This window comes from Amphiprion ocellaris, chromosome 6 (assembly GCF_022539595.1).
Source record: "Amphiprion ocellaris isolate individual 3 ecotype Okinawa chromosome 6, ASM2253959v1, whole genome shotgun sequence".
Lineage (NCBI taxonomy): Eukaryota > Metazoa > Chordata > Actinopteri > Pomacentridae > Amphiprion > Amphiprion ocellaris.
This window is the reverse complement of record NC_072771.1, coordinates 29,699,787-29,719,561: the sequence shown is the minus strand read 5'-3', so window position 1 is coordinate 29,719,561 and position 19,775 is coordinate 29,699,787. Positions and strand designations below refer to the sequence as shown.

At 38.1% G+C, this 19,775-nt stretch overlaps 2 protein-coding genes across 3 annotated transcripts in view; one reads left to right on the top strand and one right to left on the bottom strand.

Moving 5' to 3' along the window:
* Positions 1–366: 366 nt before the first annotated feature.
* Positions 367–4,539, bottom strand: rimoc1 (rab7a interacting mon1-ccz1 complex subunit 1). Its single transcript, XM_023280925.3, has 6 exons — positions 4,342–4,539; positions 3,533–3,642; positions 1,439–1,585; positions 1,076–1,207; positions 785–899; positions 367–696 (listed from the first exon to the last, which is right to left on the bottom strand). Exons 1-6 carry the CDS (start codon positions 4,433–4,435, stop codon positions 461–463), a joined length of 834 nt encoding a protein of 277 aa, XP_023136693.1. The 5' UTR covers positions 4,436–4,539; the 3' UTR covers positions 367–460.
* A 184-nt stretch (positions 4,540–4,723) lies between these two features.
* Positions 4,724–19,775, top strand: part of oxct1a (3-oxoacid CoA transferase 1a) — a 41,468-nt gene continuing 26,416 nt past the window's right edge. Inside the window, exons 1-7 of one of the 2 annotated variants that reach the window (XM_023280922.3) lie at positions 4,724–4,935; positions 5,997–6,105; positions 6,647–6,737; positions 9,414–9,549; positions 9,769–9,918; positions 10,070–10,176; positions 11,123–11,183. In XM_023280922.3, coding sequence (XP_023136690.1) covers positions 4,840–4,935; positions 5,997–6,105; positions 6,647–6,737; positions 9,414–9,549; positions 9,769–9,918; positions 10,070–10,176; positions 11,123–11,183 — 750 coding nt within the window. In that variant the 5' untranslated portion in view covers positions 4,724–4,839. Of the gene's footprint in view, positions 4,945–5,996; positions 6,106–6,646; positions 6,738–9,413; positions 9,550–9,768; positions 9,919–10,069; positions 10,177–11,122; positions 11,184–19,775 lie in introns of both variants that reach the window. The other variant, XM_023280921.3, reaches the window with a different exon arrangement.

The window sequence follows — 19,775 nt, the reverse complement described above, 5'->3', positions numbered from 1 at the left end:
ATTATCTTTAAACTTGTAACAATCTTAAAAATGAAAAAAAGGTCAATTATCTTTTAATAACCTCTTTATAGTAATATTAATGTTATTATAACACATTCTTAGAGCAAAACAAATGCCCCAGTCAACAGTCTGGAATCAGGATGGTCTCTTTCAGCAGGACAGGGCAAGTAATTATTCAACAGCCTCTGATGCAGTCTCTGTCTTACACTGCCAGTCTTATACTTTCTAACATCTCATTCACCTGCTTTGGCCTGGGCCATTTGGCATAAGATTAGGTTGCCTATAGACACTGATCCAAAGACTCTTGCTTCACATACATTTTCTCCCCGTGCCTCCCCATAACCTTCCACAACATTACACCCTATCTGATGGGTTCCATTTTTTTATTTGGGATTGACACATTAGAATACTGAACTTAGATCTGTGCCTGAGGGCAACTTCGACAGAGAAGCAGCTTGGTTCACTGTAAAATACTAAGGATTTCCTTGGCATTCTCTGTGTTCCAGCCCTGGCCTTGCAGAGGGCCCTCACAGGCAAGCACATATTTGTTGAGGATCTGAGTGCCAATGTCCCGAAACTGGAGGCGATCTTCTTTACGATCCATAGTGTCAGCGCTGCAGTCTTCGTACTTGACTGCCCAGAAACACATCTCCCCAATGTACATCATTGTCAACAGGTGTGTGTCTGAAAAGATGCCTGGAAGAAAACATAAGCAAACAGTGAGTACAATAAAATAGAAGCAGCAGGACAGTTTTTGTTATAACAATACTGATGACATATGTACCTTCAGATAGGATACTTGCTGTAGCGGTGTCATGGAGCACCACCCCATCGTTGAGCTTCACAGAGTTTCTCACCTGCAGCATCCGCATCAGGTAGCGCACACCTTCCTGAATACACTAGGTCAAAATGTACATTAGACCAATTATCAGCATGTGCCAACAAAATCATTGGAAAATAAACTACTGTTAACACCAAAGCAAAGTCAGTTTGTATGGCTGAATCAGCTTAGCTCACCTCTCTGTTCACAAGCAATACTTATTGAATCTATTTAGATCTTTGCAAAGTGTGGTACCTTAAGGAATGTGTCCTTGTTTTTCTTGATCCACTGTTTCCGTTGATGAAGGGTATGGCAGTACATGTACAGCAGAGCTCCGCGTCTCCAGTAGAGGCATTCTAACAGCTCTAGGCCCAATACAGACTGCACCTGTCAAACACCATGAACAGTACTGTCACATGATAACATGTTACTTCCATGTCAATGACATATATGTGCCACGGAGAAATGTGGACCACGACAGTTACATTTATATTGAAGTAAAAGGGCCAGATTACACATTGTGATGTTGTCTCTCTTCTTGATTTCACGAAAAGGAATTTATTAATAATGCGACGTAGCATGAGACATACAAAATCATTCTCAGACAAATGTGTATACCTCTTGCGTTGGCGTTAACCTTGCTGCCAAAACTTCTGGCTCGGTCAGGTCTTGCAGCAGCTGCTGGATTTTAAATGGTGAACAGTCCTCAGGGAACTCCTGGTCCACCAGTTTATTCTCTTCATAAAAAGTGATGTCTAGAATTACCTAAATGATAAAAAAAAAAACAAAAAAAAAAAAAAAAAAAAAAAATGTGGATTCACAGACAACACTGAATAATCAGTTAAAGTTGTCAGACAAAATTACCTCTCTCTACTCACAAAATAATGTTTTAAAGCTCTTAATTTATAAAGTAAATTAAATCAGTTATTAAACTGATAATATACCTACAAGAGTATAGAGTATAGCAGTGGCTAAAGTGGTAGCCACTGCTGCAACCACCTCTCTAAATAACTCATTAAAACCCAGTTCAAAAAAAGATTACATTTCAAGCATCCTTACACATACCTAATTAACTTGTAAGAAACATGCAGTAGCTGCTTAATTACTAGCAACTCGATATTAACAACCTCCTGAACCTTTTTTAGTCAAGGATTAAACCTTTGCACAGAACCTGGGGTGCTTTTTATTTGACCAACGCTGCTTTCTTCACTTGCATCTATGTTGGGATGTGCTGCACAGGGGATGCAACAGTTGTGAAGAAGAAAGGTAAAAATGGAGGAATCTTATTTACCAACAAAATATACTTGATTTGTCACTATTTTGGAGAGATGGTGATTACTCGTGATGTACAGCATCTCAGTAGCAGAAATAAATTACAGTTGAAGTCTCTGGGACTTCAGTGGAGGGATAAACATCATTCTTATGAAAAAATTTCTCTCATTTGGTTTTGAAGACCGCTGTCTAAGATGTTGGTCCAAAATCTACACTAGGCATTCAACTCGGTTGCGATCTGATGACTTAAAAGACAATAGCATATAATATGCTTCTCCTTTAATTTCCCACCCATTTGTGTGCAATGCATCAGTCACAGAATATGACATTAACATAACAACATAGAAAATTTAAATATCAAGAAAAAATAGGAAAATTTACCTCATTTATAACCTAAAGGAACTCTTTGCACATCTATGACTTGAGGCAGTTGCATAGAAGAGGGACAAATGTATCCTAAAGTTTCAGACTTTATCTAACTGGCAATGATACATTTATTGGTGCAACGTTGTGTGCTAGACCTTCATCAGGCAAAATATGATGCTGCCATTCCTATTTTAACAGGTAGTAAATCATATAACAATAACACCAGACTGATGTTGCTTCCAAAACAGTACACCAGCCCCTGTAACTCTCCAGTCCGACAAGCGGACAAATAAATAAATACATTTTGACCAAAGTTGTGTTCTTGTACGATAAAAAACTGTAAAGGATGCATTCACGGTTTTTCACTTTAAGTTTCCCTGGGAATCTCTTATCTCATCATCATTTAAGGGATTGCAACATCCAGGTTATGGACTTGAGGATGGATGAGGGATGGAGAGAGGAAGCATAATTAACAAAATGGAAAGCACTCCAAGAGCCACATGTACACCTAACCACCGACCACAGCACTCCCCGGTTGTGAAATTACCCTTGTTCTAAGCACCCCTTAAAGCTTAATATTCAATTACTTATCTTTTTTCACAGCTTAAGCATGACTTTTCACTTCCGGATTCTAAAAGTCATGATGTTAGCTTTCATGAAATTACCATAATCATTTTGGTATGGATAATATAGTCATCTGAATTCGCAGAAACTGAAGGGCCTCTGTGGATTTGACACTGGAATAAATAATGTTTTTTTTTAGATGACAATTTTAGTAATTGATTATGAGTTTGTTATTGAGCAAACAGAACTGCCACATAGTTGCTGGTTCTGCCTTCTAAATGCAATGATGTTTTCCCCTATTTTATATAATCAAACATGACTAAACAATAGTATTTTGAACTCTTGATCAGATCTACCAAGCATTTTCAAGATCACCGTGATTACAGGGTAATTGTGATGGGCATGTGTCACTCCAAAATGATGTATGTAGAAAAATAATCATATACACTAATAAATATAACCATTAATTGCATCTCTAAACATTTCATGAAGTTTGGTGGAGTGAAATACCTGTGTGTAATCCTGAAGCAGCTTGGAAAGGTTGCTACTCTCCCCTCCTTGTCTGTAAAAGCTTTTCAACTTGTCTAGTATGGCAGACGCATTCTGTAAGTAGTCATCATCTATGGAAGAACGATATGTTAATATTACCAACTGCACATTTTAACTGAAGAAAGTCTGTGCTCTGTGCTACACATTTCCATGTGCTGTTATCAGTAGCTGACGCTTTAAAATTACACACAGTGTAAAGCGTCATTAGCAAAGTGACTAGCTTATGCGATCGCTCAGCAAACAATCATGGTATGGCAAGAAGTACATACTTACATTCTCAAATGTGTGCATTGAGATGTAATAGCAAATTTAAAACTAATGCCACAGTTCAGCATAAGCAAGCGATGTAAGTACTAAACGCTGATGTACTCTCAAACGTTCAGCCGATTATATTCCATAGCCAGCTGGACGTTTGTCAACAACACTGCATTTTGGCTAACGTTAGCAAACGTACGTTGGCCGTTACCTCGAAAAGCTGCATATTAAAAAAAAAACAACCACAACTATGTCAGTAAATGCTAGGATGACATTACTAAGTTAACTACCTACTGCCTGCTAGACACCCGTTAGAATAGACGTTATTTGTCAATGTGCATCATTTCATCGGACAGCAGCTGTTGTTATGGCTGCAAGCTAACCTGCGCTGGGTAACGTTAAGTTAGCTTGCTGGCCTGCTAGTCGGCTAATAAACTAAGAAAGAATGTTAGCCACGTAAACGAGGTGCTAGAAACGGAAAAAACGGCAAAAAGCACAACACATCTTATCGATACCTTGCTTTTCAGCTCTGAGACTTGAACACTTGATGTCTAACTCGAATATCCTTCTCTCCAACTCGACACCTTGTCGCCTGTAGTCGTCGGCCATGACTAAAAGTGTTGGTCACGTGAGCCAGGGATTACTCACGTGCTCATATGTCGTTTAAATTAATATGTACACGCGCATGTGTTAGCTAAATGAACCGTCGTGTATATATTCACGCAACTACTTCCCGTATTAATTCTGTCCCTGCTATGTTTAACGGTACCCTTAACTGAATGCGGATGTATGTTGAGTGCTTCATGACAGCATCACGGCGGTGAGAGGGTTAAATTTAAATTAGCTAGCCGAGCCTCTCCGTTGCCCCCCTCGGCTAGCCCGTCCCATTGAGGCACCAGCCAATGTCATCGTGACGTTCAGCTAGCTACCGTTCATCTCGATAAGGACGTTCACCGGCTGGAGCGTCTCTTCACTGACTCGTCCATCATCCACCAGCGTGTGGTTCCAAAAACATGGCGGCTCTCAAAGCTTTGTACAGAGCGGAGACTGTGCTCTTCAAAAACCTACCAGGTCCCCGCAGAGCCAAAGTAAACTTGGCTAGCCACCAGGTCAGCAAGGTCTGTATTTAACGCTGGCATTGATGCACAGTAGAAAGGTTGAAATTAGGCTGTTGTAAATGGCGGGGCAAGATTAAAACGTCATACCATCACGGAGACTTTATCTTTTTTTGTCGTTTGACGTTGAGGATTAAATGAGCCGGGACAATTTACCAGTTTTCACATATTGTTTAAGTTTGCTTTCGGGTGATATCGTGGACTGACCTTCACTTAAAGGCCACGTAACCAGATGGAGATTCTCAGTACGGCACATGTATTAGAAACTGTCGGCAACTTTCAGTAAGCTATAATGTAAATTCAGATCAATTGAGCTCATATAATCAATCATCGATTTAAAACACACGATACACGTTTGGCAGACGTGCAGCTTAACATGTGGTGTAGTTAATGGCCAAAGAGTGTATGCATGTGTTGCATAAACTACCCAAAAACCATCATAGATATATACAAACTTATCATGATATTTGAGTGTTATCACTTCATGATTATATTAGTAGTGTAATTTCAGAAATTAGTGTGACATCTGAGATTTTGCAGCCCATCATGATTGTAGTTTCTTTGTAACTTAGCCACTAGCTGCTATATGAATGACACAATACAGCAGAATGTCTTGTAATTTATTATTATTATTATTATTTTATTTTATTTTTTTTAATTTTTAAATTTTAAATTTTTATTTATTTTTTTTTTAAACAAACTATCTGACCACCAGGTATAATTTTAGTTGGCAAGTGTTAACACAGGATTTCAAATTTGAGTCCTCAGCAAATTGTCGTTTTGGGGCTTTTGGCTGTGGACTTCCCTGAATCTCTGCTCCTTTTGTTGTCACACGATGACCTGGATCAACCAGGAACTGTACAGAAATATTAACTGCTCCCAGTAGTTCCACTATTTTTATTAAGTTGCAACACTTTGCATTTTGAATCCATACATACTTTAATCCAGAATCATTTACATTTTGTGTCTGTTGTTAATGGACCTCTTTTTATAAATGCAAAGGATATTTCTGTTTAAAGCTTTATATACCTCATGTTCTCTAATGCTTTCTGCAGACCTGTGGCTGTTTCTTTTCCACTTCCAACCAGAGAAGTTCACAGTTCTACTCAGATCCTGTAGATGCAGTGAAAGATATCCCTGCTGGAGCTACCATTCTGGTGGGAGGTAATACAAAATTCTTTCACAATCATACTTTAAAGTTGTAGAATAGTTTCATACACATTTTGGTGCATGCAAGTTTTGTGCAGTAGTGAATCAGTTATGTTTAACAGTGCATGTATGTGGCGGGACCACTTTAAGTTAGCTCTACAATGCTGGATGGTTAGCTTCCACACAAATTGTGGACACAAATTGCACAGCTCTTATTTATAGTCAAGTTCAAAGTGACATTGTCAAACACTTTCCATTGTGTCAAATTTCTTAAGAAAAAAACAGACGTACAGAAAACAGCCTTACTCATTGTTATATTAGAATTGTTGACACCCTACACACACAGGACTGAAATGACCTGGAACTTGATTCAAGGTTATTGGACTTTTGACTGTTGAGATTATTGTTTTTTTGGGCAGACCTGCCATGGACCTAGTCTACTAGGGGAAAGTTCAACCTTAAATCAGCATAGATGAACTTTCACACAGTAATTTCTTGGTTGCTTCCATTTTTGGTCTTCTCTATTATTAATCACTTTCTTTTTCTCCCAACACAGGTTTCGGATTATGTGGTATACCAGAGAATCTTATCAACAGTTTACTGAAGACTGGTGTTAAAGGTGTCACTGCTGTCAGTAACAATGCTGGGTAAGTTTTTGTAGTGGGGTGGAATAATCCATAGCTTGTTCATGCATATGAGACTAATTTGAGAATGGCTGCATTCATTCTTATATTTTCAATGTCTGGAAAAACAATAGAATATATATTTTCCAGTTGTACTAGATATGCGGTTTAGTGAGGTCATCTACACTGGGGTCAGTCACACTACATACTCACACATTAACATCAAAACTGTGCTTGTTGCCTCTAAGAAATGGTAGTAGGGTCTATAAAAAAAGAGTATTTAGTAAGTCTTTTGCCATCACCTCTGGTGTAACTCCTGGACTTGTCTTCCTTACTCTTGATATGGATTGTGATGATGTCTGATGAAGTGACAGATGACACTTGCATTACAGCAGGTCTTTAATGCAAGTGTTAATCAGTAGTGGTGGTCTGCATTGGCGTTGGTATTCATCTATACAACAAGTCAGTATTGAAAGTTTAGACGACCTTGTTACTGCATCTTCAGACAGGCAGTGTTGATTTGGAGAAATGCCCAGGAGTTAACTTTTGATAAGTTATCAGGGTTACCTGCATAAGGAGGATGTTTGTTGCAGTGACAGCCACTCCCTCTGTGCTCAGGTGTTCTCATGTTTGATGTGTGTCTTTGCTCTCAGCAGGACAGACTGAAATGATTTAAGTGATTTCCCCTCTGGCACTTGGCATAGGCTGCTGACCTTAAAGCCTTTTTATTTTTTTCTGTCTTTTTATTACATTCCTTGATATTTCAGACTAAAAAACATTAGACATTAATGACCTATTTTTAGTAGCTATGAAAGGCAAATTTATTTTGGTTTGGAAAGAGCCGCCTAGTTGCAGTGTCCTTTACAGAGATCTTATTTGAGAGGTGAAAATATAAGTCTAAATTTAATGGTACTGTTCTCAAACATGAGTTGATTCACTTGAGCTCTAACAATAATAGTGTCCTTAATTAAGGACACATTTCTTTTCTTTAAAATGTTTTTGCTTTATTGGAAACTACTGACTGTAGTGTGATTTTACTGCTATTTTGCTTCTCTGAACAAATGCTGACACAGTAGGCTCTTGATGCCCTGTAATGAGATGAGAGGGATTCATCTGTACACAAGGAGATTATTAGGCTGCGACAGAACCAAGATTCTGTATAAAAGCCAGTTACATTTGTGTTCTAAGACCACTGCCAGAACCTATGATCTTAGAGCATTGAACATTCTGTATTGGGAGCTTTTAGTCCTTGAAAACCCATACACACCAGTTTCATACACAAGATCACAACATGTTAACATGAGTTAATCTTGCCAAATTGTTTACATAGAATACCTATTATGTGTCAAAACACTGGCTGTGTGAGTGTTTATCTCAGTCATCTGTTTTTGGTATTCTGGAGGCACATGGCCTACATTTTATGTCAACTGACATGAGATTGGAGTTGAGAATAAAGCAGTAGTTGCTGATTCATAGGTTACATAAAAGAAAGGGTGATCTCACTCTCTCCAAAGCTCAGCTTTCGTCTTTGCTGGGATTAGTGGAGCAGTGTCTCAGTAGGAGGATATTTTTGGAAACCTGCTTTAATATTAATGCACTGCAAACATGTTTTCAATGTTGGCCGTCAGTGCTGAAAAGAGGTCAGTCATAAAAAGTGATTTGATTGATTGCATTGTGTCCCAAGAGGACTACTGTTTGCTGTATCAGGACAGGATGAGAAATATGTGATAAGATATTGGACTTTTATCTTGTGCCACAAGACAAAGCACAGTTTAAAACAGCTTTATGTGCTTTATTGCGACTACTGTGTACCTTCAGATATTTCAATAACCCGAGTGATACAAGAACTTTCCCCTGACACAGCAAGTTAGAAAGGAGTACTCACAGGAGTGCTTTTCTGTTGATAAATCATGAACATATGTTCAAGTCTGATCATCTAAACATGTGACATTTTATGGTGTAACCCAGACCTCAGATCAGCATGAGATTTGCAGCTTCACTGAGGTGCTGTTTATGGTTTGTAACCATTCTGTGCATTTTTGACAGATGATGAACAAAAATGTTCATAAATGTCTGCCTCAGTGGCAACTCCAGCCCCTGCAGCTGTGTTTGTTCTAATGAACTTTGATTATGGCTGTGGATCACAGTTGGACTCTGCCTGTCTTTGCCTTATCTTTCAGATCTCTATCAGAAAAAAAGAAGCTATATCAGTTAGTTAGGCCCAGTTTCAACCTTGAATGACCTCTGCAGTGCTTTCTGGTAATGTGAGCTATGTGACTTACTGTAGAAAGCGATGACATTCACAGTCAATGACTAGAACAAATCAGACTCTTTGAGCGGTGGAGGAAATATGAGTGAAAACAGTCACAGTTGATGTAAATAGGATTTTTGACACAAATCATTAGAAAATAATACTTAAGTGTCCATAGAAAACAAACATCAACAAATGTACTTAATAATGTAAAATGCACAATAACTGATTACATAAGTATTTGCTTAAAGACAGATTGTAGTGAAGGGTGTCTTGAATCTACGTATCAGATTTGCACATCAGGACATTATAATTTTTTCCCATTCTTCTTTGGAAAGCTGCTTAAGTAATTTAAAAAAAAACAAAAATACTACTTCTCTGTCTTGGTATTTGTTTAATACACTGTAGCCATGTAAAAGTCAGTAATACCATGTATATGTTTTCATCAGAGTGGATAACTTCGGCCTTGGCCTGCTGCTGCAGACTAAGCAGATCAAGAGGATGATCTCCTCATATGTTGGAGAGAATGCAGAGTTTGAGCGACAGTATTTGGCTGGAGAGCTGGAAGTGGAACTAACGCCACAGGTTGGTCAAAGCAGCTAATTTGAAATGGTACCCACCCATGCAAACACATTCCTAAACCAAATATTCTAATAAAATCCTGCATTCCAACATCTAAATTATCAGACATCATACTGTCTATATTTCAAACTTGACAGACCAGAGATACAGACTCAGTGAAGACTTGCAGTAGACATACAGTATATCTGTTACTCTCATTTTATAATCACCTTTGTTTCACAGGGTACTCTTGCTGAGAGGATCAGGGCTGGGGGTGCTGGGGTTCCAGCCTTCTTCACTGCCACTGGCTACGGTACTCTGATCCAAGAGGGAGGCTCTCCTATTAAGTACAACAAAGATGGCAGCATTGCCATTGCTAGTGAGAAGAGAGAGGTAGGAGTATTGTTATCCCAACTATGGGGATTGCATTGAAGGAAAGTCTGGGTTCAAGATAAGGGACCAAAAAACATCAAATGGGTCACCATATTCATTCTTAGCTGCATCCACCCACTCTTTTCTCAGTTTGTGTTGTTGTTGTGCACAGGTACGAGAGTTCAATGGAAGGCACTATGTCATGGAAAAGGCCATCACTGGAGATTTTGCCCTGATCAAGGCATGGAAGGCTGACAAGGCAGGAAACATTGTTTTCAGGTAATTGATAAAATTGAATTCAAGAAAAGGAGTTCACACATCATTAGCACAGCCTTGTTGTGTTATGGAAAAGTCATTATCTTGTAAAGGGTTTAGCTTCTTCCATCAGTGCATATTAGATTAGTCTTAATCACCTTGGCTGGGTTTTCAAATCAGGTGGCAGTGAGCTGGTGTCATGTCTGGAGAGTAAAACATGAATGTTTGAAGAGTAGATGGATTTTTTTTCACATTTTGACATGCTGTTTGTAAGTATTCAATTAGCAGTGCTTTAATTTCATTTCTGAGAAGAATCTTTGAGGAACGTATGGAACGATTCTAATTGGTAGATTTTCAGCCTATATTGGTTACATGATTTTCTTGTTTATACATATCCCTAGTGTTAACATTGGCCTACTATATTTTGCAGTTAACTGACAAAATTCAGACCGGCATTATTGCTAATTATTGTTAATTGAGATAATGGGCTGGAGGCTATCCCAGCTGACTTAGGGCAAAGGCAGGGGACACACTGGACAGGTCGGCAGTCTGTCGCACGGCTACATATCCAGACAATCACACTCGCATTCACACCTACAGACAATTTAGAGTTAGAGCATGTTTTTGAACTGTTTTTGGACCCAGAGAAAACCCAAGCATGCACAAGGAGAACATGCAAACTCCATGTAGAAAGATGCAAACCGGGGATCTTCTAGCTGCAAGGTGAAAGCGCTAACCACCAAACCACTGTGCAGCCTGCACCAAGTCACTGCATGTGAATAATAATTACTGGATGTAGTAAAGTCTTTCGCCACAGGAGGGCAGTATCCTCCAGTATACCATGAGCTCATACTGCACATTAGATATTGGATCACACAGAGTTTTTTAAATCACTTGCCTTGTCTGATTTTTGTTTAAATATTTTCTTGCCTCATAATGACTTTAATAACATATCTGCCTTGCTCATCAGGAAAACAGCCAGGAACTTCAACCAGCCCATGTGTAAAGCAGCCAAAACCACCATAGTTGAGGTGTGTATTTCCAACAACACATTCACATGCTTTTAATGCCTGCCTACAGCATGTCTCTTTACGCATTTCTGCCAGTGGAGTTACTATGTCAAATTTAGCTTTCCATTATTGATTTTCATGTATTATGTCGATTTTCATTTTCTAGGAATTTAGCTTTCCTTGGCCCATAGTTGAACTATGCTATCTTGGCAAAAAATGTGAATAATATAAAAAAATCAATACTCAAACACAATAGCAACTGATCAGATATAATGTTTGTTCATATATCTCGATATAAATATCCTAAATAAAAGCAAAACTCATCTGGAGTAGATGAGTGTTTTAGTCAAACATAATCATCCGGTCACCTACAACTACGTACATGCAACCTGAGTAAACATTTTTTAATGATGCCAAACAGGGGAGCATGAAGGAAAATGGTTTAAAATTAGATTAGACTTGAAGTACATCCAGTAGTCTTAGAGCAGTAAAATATGTAAAATCCCTCAAAGGACATTATAGAGACTATTTTGTTTTTTACACTCATGGTCTGGAGCAGAAATGTGACACAGGCCTGTTACAGGTATAAAGCAAAGTGTTTTATGGGTGTGCCTTGAACACATCACCTTGAACTAAAAACCGTTTATATTCAGACTGTGTCCAGCTGTGTCTGGGCTGTCTGCAAAATAACTAGTTTTATTATATCTGTCTAGTTACCCAACTGTCAAGCATTTGACCATTTAGAAATGAGATCGCTCATTTCCTCCCTCGGTGTGCATATTTGTGTTTGTCTCCTTCTCTGCCCCTCCAACACACAAACAGCTTCACACCTCCCATATAGACTCGGTTTGATTCAGAGAGCAGCAGGAAGAAAAACTGTGTGTGTGAAAACCATAAAACACAGGCACTTTCTGAAAATAAATCGGGAGGAGAGGGTCTCTCATAAATCTAACCGAGTTCCACAAAGCACATTTTCAATTATTCTATGGTTGCTGGACCTGAAATTCAGTCTCCCGTTGATTAGAAATGTCTGGGAACAAATGGGGAGAGTGAATTCTGTCACCGTGCAGCTGTTATGAAGACTTCATGGTTGATTAAACACAAATTTTGGTTTATAGTGCTGAGTAGAACACATTCATAATTTAGTGTAATTTCTAATACGGTGTAACTGTGATGACAACAATCATTCCAATAATGGCCATCAATGACTTACGGAAAAGCTTTGTCATGGTATAACAGAAGTTTGCCCAGTTTTCTTGTTCAGGGATCATGAAAGTAGTTGCTCTCTTAGCAGTGATGCCACAGTGGCATGAATGAAAATAATAATACTGATAATGATAAAGTGATGTAAGACGGTGGGCTAAATACTTAACTGCCTGCTTCAATCTTTGTGCACTCAGAATCGTCCAGTCAAGGTGTTCTTGGTGAGAGGAAAGTATGAAACAATTTTTTTAAGGGGATTAGAGACCCAGGGGGTTTTCGGACTGATGAATAGTAGTGTTTCTTTCTTTTTTTCGAAGTTCCAGGTGCATTTCTTAGATATTTTTTTGGCATTTCTGCTTCCATATAGTGGCAAGTGGCAGAAATAATATGAAAGAAAATGAGAACGAATGAAATGACAAGCTAAAAGTAAGATTTAGATCCCATACTATCACAAGCTTTCAGAAAGTGTCATTCTTGTACCAGTTAACAAGGTCTGAGAAATGTTACGAACACAGACATCCTCTGCAGAGTGTCACAGAATGAGATATACATAAACAGACTGACTTCATATTTGAAACAAGGACATGCTATATACTTTGCTTTTCAATAGAAGACCAGACAGACTTTATTCTTTAAGCTTTTTATTTATTTGTCAGGGACTCTGCACAAAAACAGACATTTCACAGGAAGCAAGATGTATTGTGTTAGATTGTGCTGTCCTTGGGCAGGTTGACACAATAGTAAATATTAAAGACAAATTTGTATCTAAGGTACTAATACAGATATGGGCCCCGATACTCAGATGCATACCATATTAGAGACACATACATATTTACAAATGACGCTTACATATTTTCACCAATTCAATCCCTGTGCTATTCCCTTGGTATGTACACAATATAAAAAGTCACAGTGATATCAGGATAAAGATGCTGTGTTTGTGTCTGATTAATAATTGTATCCTAAAGAAATGTTATTTTAAATGGCCTGTTTATGAAAAGAATTAAAGTAACACATCAATCAATTAACCACACCTCAAAAAATCTTCTCCAACCTGACACAAATCATCTTATTTTGGAAAAGGGAAATTCTTCATCTGTATCTGAACCTAATCTGTTTTAAATGTAATTTCACATTCCCTGCCAGCAATTAAACCAGACTGTGTCAAACAGTTGTCAGTTTCTCTGAAGGTTCTGCACTTAACTCCTTTTTCATATTGTGCTATAATAACAAAACTTGTCATACACACACGTCATCTGAAGGCTTCAGTCAAGTTTGGCATGTATTGTAATTTGTGTTGCAGTTTGATAAATGATGTCAAACTGGAATTTAGTAAATTTAAAAACTGTCTTCCTTACAGTCTCTGGCTAGTAATTTGATCGACTTGTTTGTTGAAATATGAAGGGACATGGTCAAGTAAAGTAATCTACTTTAGAATCATAGTATAAAATGATGAAAAAATCTTTTATCTTTCATAAATATATAATTTAAGATAAAAATGTTTTTGCCTGTGTAAATTAGGACTAACAGTTCATCAGGAGAATAATTAAGTACTTGGAATCCCATCATAGCTCTGTCATGTTGACTTGTTTGATTGTATCTGACATTTTTTATGCCGCCTTTTTATGACAGGTAGCATATGAACACTATGTCAAGTTATTGGTGACCATCAAGTGAAAGGCCTGTATTGTAATACCCATTAAGAACCTTTTACATCTTATACAGGAGCAATTACTGTCTCCATGAAAAGACATTTATCTTTAGGATCAGTGCATGCTCAGTCATAAATGTGGGGATTAGTCGTCAATATTGACCCTGCTGTCTTGGTGCACTGGTTATTCATTTAACTTGCTGCTTAGCTTGGCAGCTCAGGCTAATGTGCGGCAAGCTCCTAGATGATCGTGTTGCACATCTGCTGGACTAGATTTCTTCCCTGTAGTGTATAAGCGGTCAGATAAGTTCAAACTGTTAAGCTATTAATGATTTTCAAAGGGCAAAAATGTCAGGACATTGTGGCAGGATCCAGACAGGACTCGGAGAACATGGATGAAAAATGATTTCCCTCAGTTCTGTCAGGCGCCTCACAGTTTCAAAAGGGAAGTCATTTAAAATGCAATTGTATCTGCACCCAAACAACTAGGCTAATTTATTAAATTCAATCCAGGTTATATTAGTGTAAATTCTGTCTTAAAAATGTTTTATCAACTGCAAAATTCAGTCCCTCAGTAAAAAAAAATTTTAAAAATCCCAAAATGTTCATATCAGAATGATTCTAGTCAGTTTTTTATTACCGAATATAATGTTATTACTTTCAAGTGAGTATGAGAAATCATTATGAGTTTCCCCTTCACAAATGGCAAAAGCTGGTGCCCATTAACCTCTTGAATAAAGTTTTGAGTAGCCGACCCACTCGTCTCTGATAGATGTTTGAATTACCTGTGCTTGAACTGTTAACTTGCAGACTGAGCTTCCGCAGTCTGCAACTTTTTAATAAATCTGAAAGTTAACTAAATATATGCACCATAACTTTACAGCTTTCTTTGAAAGGCACATTCATTTTAGATATGTACATACTGTATATATCCTTTACTGCCTCCCATCAAATTTTCCGCTTTAATTTAAATTCCAAGCATCTCCTTCACTTAAAACTCAGCAATTGTGTGTCTGTGTAATACATTAAATCCCTGAGGGGCTAACAGATATGTAGATGTGTAACCTGCTGACTCCTCCTTTGTAAGACATTAATACCAATTCTGGGAAGCAAATTCAAATGATCTCTTGGTATCCGATGGTTGCCCCATTCAAGAGACTCCACGTTTACTATGTTCAAGATAAATGAATTAACATATTGTTGTGTTTTATTATGCACAACATTATGGTAAGTCCCTCTTCTACATGTACAGATTAAATTTTGATGATAGCCAACATTAGTGCGTCATTCCATCAAGTCATTGAACTCGACCAAATGTCATTGCCCCTATCCACATTTTGACATATACAGTACCAGTCAAACTTTTGACTGGTAGTGTACATCTGCTTTAATTTTTACTGAATTTTTACTCCAAGAGATTGGAGAGGTGTCAGAAAGCAAGATAACACAAAAGCAAATTGCACAAAAGAAAATTACCAGATCATCACCAGCTCCTGCCATGGTTGCTAGGCAACCAAACCATGCTATTCAATTTTTCAATGTTCCACAGTATCCAGCTGGTCCAGTTATTGCCTTATCACAGGTACAATGAAAGGCCCCATTGCATTGTGGGTTACAATGCACCAGAGACTGAATCAAAGCAGTGGTTTTTGCTGTTGCTCGACTATCAGTGACAGTAAATGAGTCAACTGTATTCTAGTAGCGATGCAATGTAGTGGTGTGGGTGATAGTGTGCATGCACTACCAACCAGTCCTGCATGAATTGAATGAATGTATTTTTAAGTGTGTTTTGTTCTTTTAGCAAGCCAAGAGATCTAATTGGATATAAATGACCTCCATCCTCGGGGGTTTCAAGCATCAGCCTCCCGCTGTATATTTGTGTCAAAACAAAAATAGCGGTTGCTACTCTTAAACAGGCTATGGTTTTGTGCTTTGAACTTGATTATTGTTGCAACAAAAAGACCTACACATTTGCTAAATAAATGGGTAACTTGAGCATTTCTGTTTCACTTGTGACTTGTGAACTTGGACTTACTGTAGTTCATGTTTAAGTTTTTTGACTCCAGTGTTTGTCCTTAGAATGATGCGTGTTGATGTTAAACAACTGCTCTGGTCTTTTCTTTGGTACCAAAAGCCTTATGCTGTGTTTGCTCACTGCTGGAATTTCAATTAGTTATTACAGCTAGCAATTTCTGTAGTATTTTTTTATCCCTCACCATGCCTTGTTCAGTTTTCTAGTCTTCTTCTTGATTTGTGAACCTCACTAACTCTATAAGTGAAGCAGTTGTTGGCAATTAATCATGAAACCACTTATGTACCCCACCATTTCCTGCCTTAAGAGGTTTGCTTTTGTGTGAATTAGATGTGCAATGTATTCTTTCTATTCTGTTTTGCCCAAGTTACACGGGACAGATGTGGTGGATGGTCTAAGTGATACTCATTCCAGACTTTCTTTGGTTCTTCAGTACAGTGTTGCAGAAATGATGTTTAGTCAGATTCAGATGTGATGTTTGAATCTGAACTGACAAAAAATCCTTATTTGTGGAATGTGGAAATGGGCTAGTTTTGAAGTACTTTCTCTTCAAAGACGTGTGTTACAGAGTCCTCTTTGTTCAAAAAAATAAGCTGTATTTGACAGTATCAGTGTTAGCAGTGTTCTCAGCATAGTGTCATTTTTTTTCTTTTCTTTTTGCAGACTTTGAGCTGAAATCTCTCCAAAGCAAATTGTGGTAATTGCAGGGCTTGCTAGGCTACAACCACAGCAAATTGCTGTAATACCAATAGACAGATGGGTTTAAAAGCCTTTGACATCGCCCCCCAAAAGTGTGGCACACTCATTTGTCTGCATGCAAAAGGAAGACGATGCATCACAGTGACTGATATAGTTAATATTACGCTTCCACATCCATTAAACAGCAAGTATCTTGAGATGTGATACTACGCATCAGTTCATGAACTGGGAACATGATAGTGTCAAATGACAGCATTTATTTATTGTAGTATTCAGTAAACGATATTGAGCTCATGAAACAACTCATCCAGCATATCTAGTAAGCTGAACCATACAATTTTGTATTAGAATTCCTAATATTTTGAATTTTCCCTTCTCTACGGCTTTATAGGTCATATTTCTGAAGATACTGTATCTGCATCCCCCTTTATTGATTGTTTTTTAATGTGTGAGCATTACTAGTAGCAGAGTTAAGCAACTATGCAAAACCCTGCTTTTAAGTATCGATTTTCTTAAACTAAATTTAGATTGTTGTTTAATTTGTCAGTTTTTTTGTTTACATGCTTGTACATAGTATTTTTGCACATAATAAACATAGAAGTCCTATTGAGGTCAGATTTCAGCAGTTGGCTTAATGTGGCCAGTGTGATTGTAGCTGCTCAAGCTTTTGTGCATCACTTCAAATTTATTGTTGAGCCAAATGAAAAAGGTGATCATTTATTACAGCTTCCATTTCTAGTCATATTGAAACCAGTATTTGCTCATCTGCATTACCAATGAATATTGCTAAAGCATCATTCCAAAATAAAATGCTTCTATCCTGACCTAAAGATGATTATTGGAGCATTTTAGTCTTCTTAAATAGAGCGATCTGTCTCTTTTGCTGGTATGGAATTATTTGGCTGTAAGTCAGGTTGGCATAGACTTAAATTCAAGAGCCATGCTAACAGAGGAATGAAGCTAAAGCCAGTGACAGAAGGCTGAGGTTCAATAATCAGCTTTAGGTCACTGTAGGATGGGTTTAACACACTGGCAGAGAAGAGTAGAGAGAATATCAATAAAACTATATGATGGGAGCCAGCAGAAGAAGAAGACTGATTTGCTGAACATATGCCCAAACCAAATGCTTGATTAAAAGTTCAAAGTTTCCTCATAACTGCCTATCATGTGAATCTGAAGCACATTACATTGAGACTTATGTGTTCTTTGAAATGTAAATATTGCCATTTGAGCTAGGAGCGGAGTTGTCCCTTCCAAATGTTCATGGCACAAGGTGCTTTATTGTACAGCGTGTGTTATTCGAAATATGTATTTTTAGTTCTTGTAATGTTGTCAAGATTTGCATTGGCTGGCTGTCTCATTTTCTGGATAACATGAAGGCTGCCATAGGCGAGGCACTGAGAGGAAACAGATTGCTCGTGATGCCAGTATTTTGGGTTAGAGGATGGAGTCGGAACTGAGCCCTGAAAGTGGCAACAGAGGATGGCCAAGTGCCCACACACACACAATGGGAGGAAGATGGAGAGGCTATAAATACACAGTAATGAGAGGGTGGTGTCTCTGTCATTCTCATGCCCTGTTGCCTGTAGCCACACCATCTCTTTCTCTTGACCTCTTGACTGTCGCTTTTCACTCACACACCCAAACACACACAGGTTTTGGAGCAATATAAATTCAGGTGACTCTCCAATTAACAGCCTAAGCTGCTTAGGCTTTTACAGGCCTGAATATCTCCGTTTGTTTAAATGGCAGTTGTCTGTTTAATAAAATTTCATAAAGGCTTTAACTGTAACTGAATAGAGTTTATTTTGATGAGGGCTCAGGGTAGACAAGTCCATTCTACCAATACTTTGTTCCAAAACACAGTAGCCAAATGACTGCTTACCAGATGGCCATTAACTCTGATATTCGTGGTCCCTGGCAGGTGATTCCCTGTGATTTTGGTGACTCACAGACCTTATGTTTTGGCTCTCTTTCAGGCCAAATGTCAACGTATATACACATTTCTTTCTTAAAAGGAAAGGATCTGTTCTCAGCTTGCTCTGCAAATTTGATGTCAACCTTAGCATTCGATATTGATGTATTTTGTGAACTAGATGCTAATGATGAGTGACCTAATTTTCATTATGCTTGGCATGGGTATGTATCATAATCAGAGAAAAAATGTAACGTTGTGGAAGGATCCTCAAAGAATAAAAATAGCAGTGCTCTTCATTCACTCCATCCATTTCCTTTGTAATTGAGGGTGTAATCAGCATTATAGTCCCTAGGAACTGTTAGCTTACTAATATTTTTTAGACCTGACAGAATTACACTCTGCACATTATTTGACACTGTTCCTGTTTGTTAATTTGGTGATTGTGAATGTAGGTCAGTTGGTCAACAGGAGTGCAATCAGCTCAAATGAATACCTTTATCCAGAGTGCACTGAGTCAATTTGGTGTTAAAAGGTTGTCTGTGCAGCTGATTTACTCTCTGAAAGTATGTTGGTGCTTTTCATGTACTGATCATAATCAAGCATTCATGCACATGTGACAGCCGTGCTAGTCATAATATGAAGGGAATGCATGAACTCATTTCTGTTCTCACACTGTTTTTTCTTCTATATATTTAAAAATGCGATCCAACTCTAGATTTTTCATTTGGTCAAACAAACATTTGCAAGCGTGCCATATTTCCAGGATTGTTTATTAACTGTAAAGGGATCACTGTATGCAATAACGCTGTTGGTGGTTTATTCTAGGAATTTGGTGGCATGGTATACCAATCAGCATGAGATTAACAAGATTTCACTAAGCTCACAGCCTAAAAAAGCACAAACTCTCAGGGTGAAAAAAAATGCTTGCCGTGTCCCCAGAGGGCACTTTGATTCCCTCTGTCCTCCTGCCAGCTCACTTCATGCCTCACTCTGCTCTCATTGATGTGAAAATCATTCTACAGATACAGGAATATCAATGTTCATGCGTGTGCCTGTTTGCTGGCTCGACACACCTGCTCATTTGCGTGTGTGTGTGTTGATGCGTTATTC

What these genes read in the sequence shown, in the direction of transcription:
- rimoc1 (XM_023280925.3), bottom strand. Translation starts at nt 4,435, where the DNA reads ATGGCCGACGACTACAGGCGACAAGGTGTCGAGTTGGAGAGAAGGATA. An exon ending in ACAAGGACACATTCCTTAAG is followed by an intron (nt 900 to 1,075) that starts GTACCACACTTT and finishes ATTTTGACCTAG; the next exon opens with TGTATTCAGGAAGGTGTGCG. An exon ending in AGCAAGTATCCTATCTGAAG is followed by an intron (nt 697 to 784) that starts GTACATATGTCA and finishes GTTTTCTTCCAG; the next exon opens with GCATCTTTTCAGACACACAC.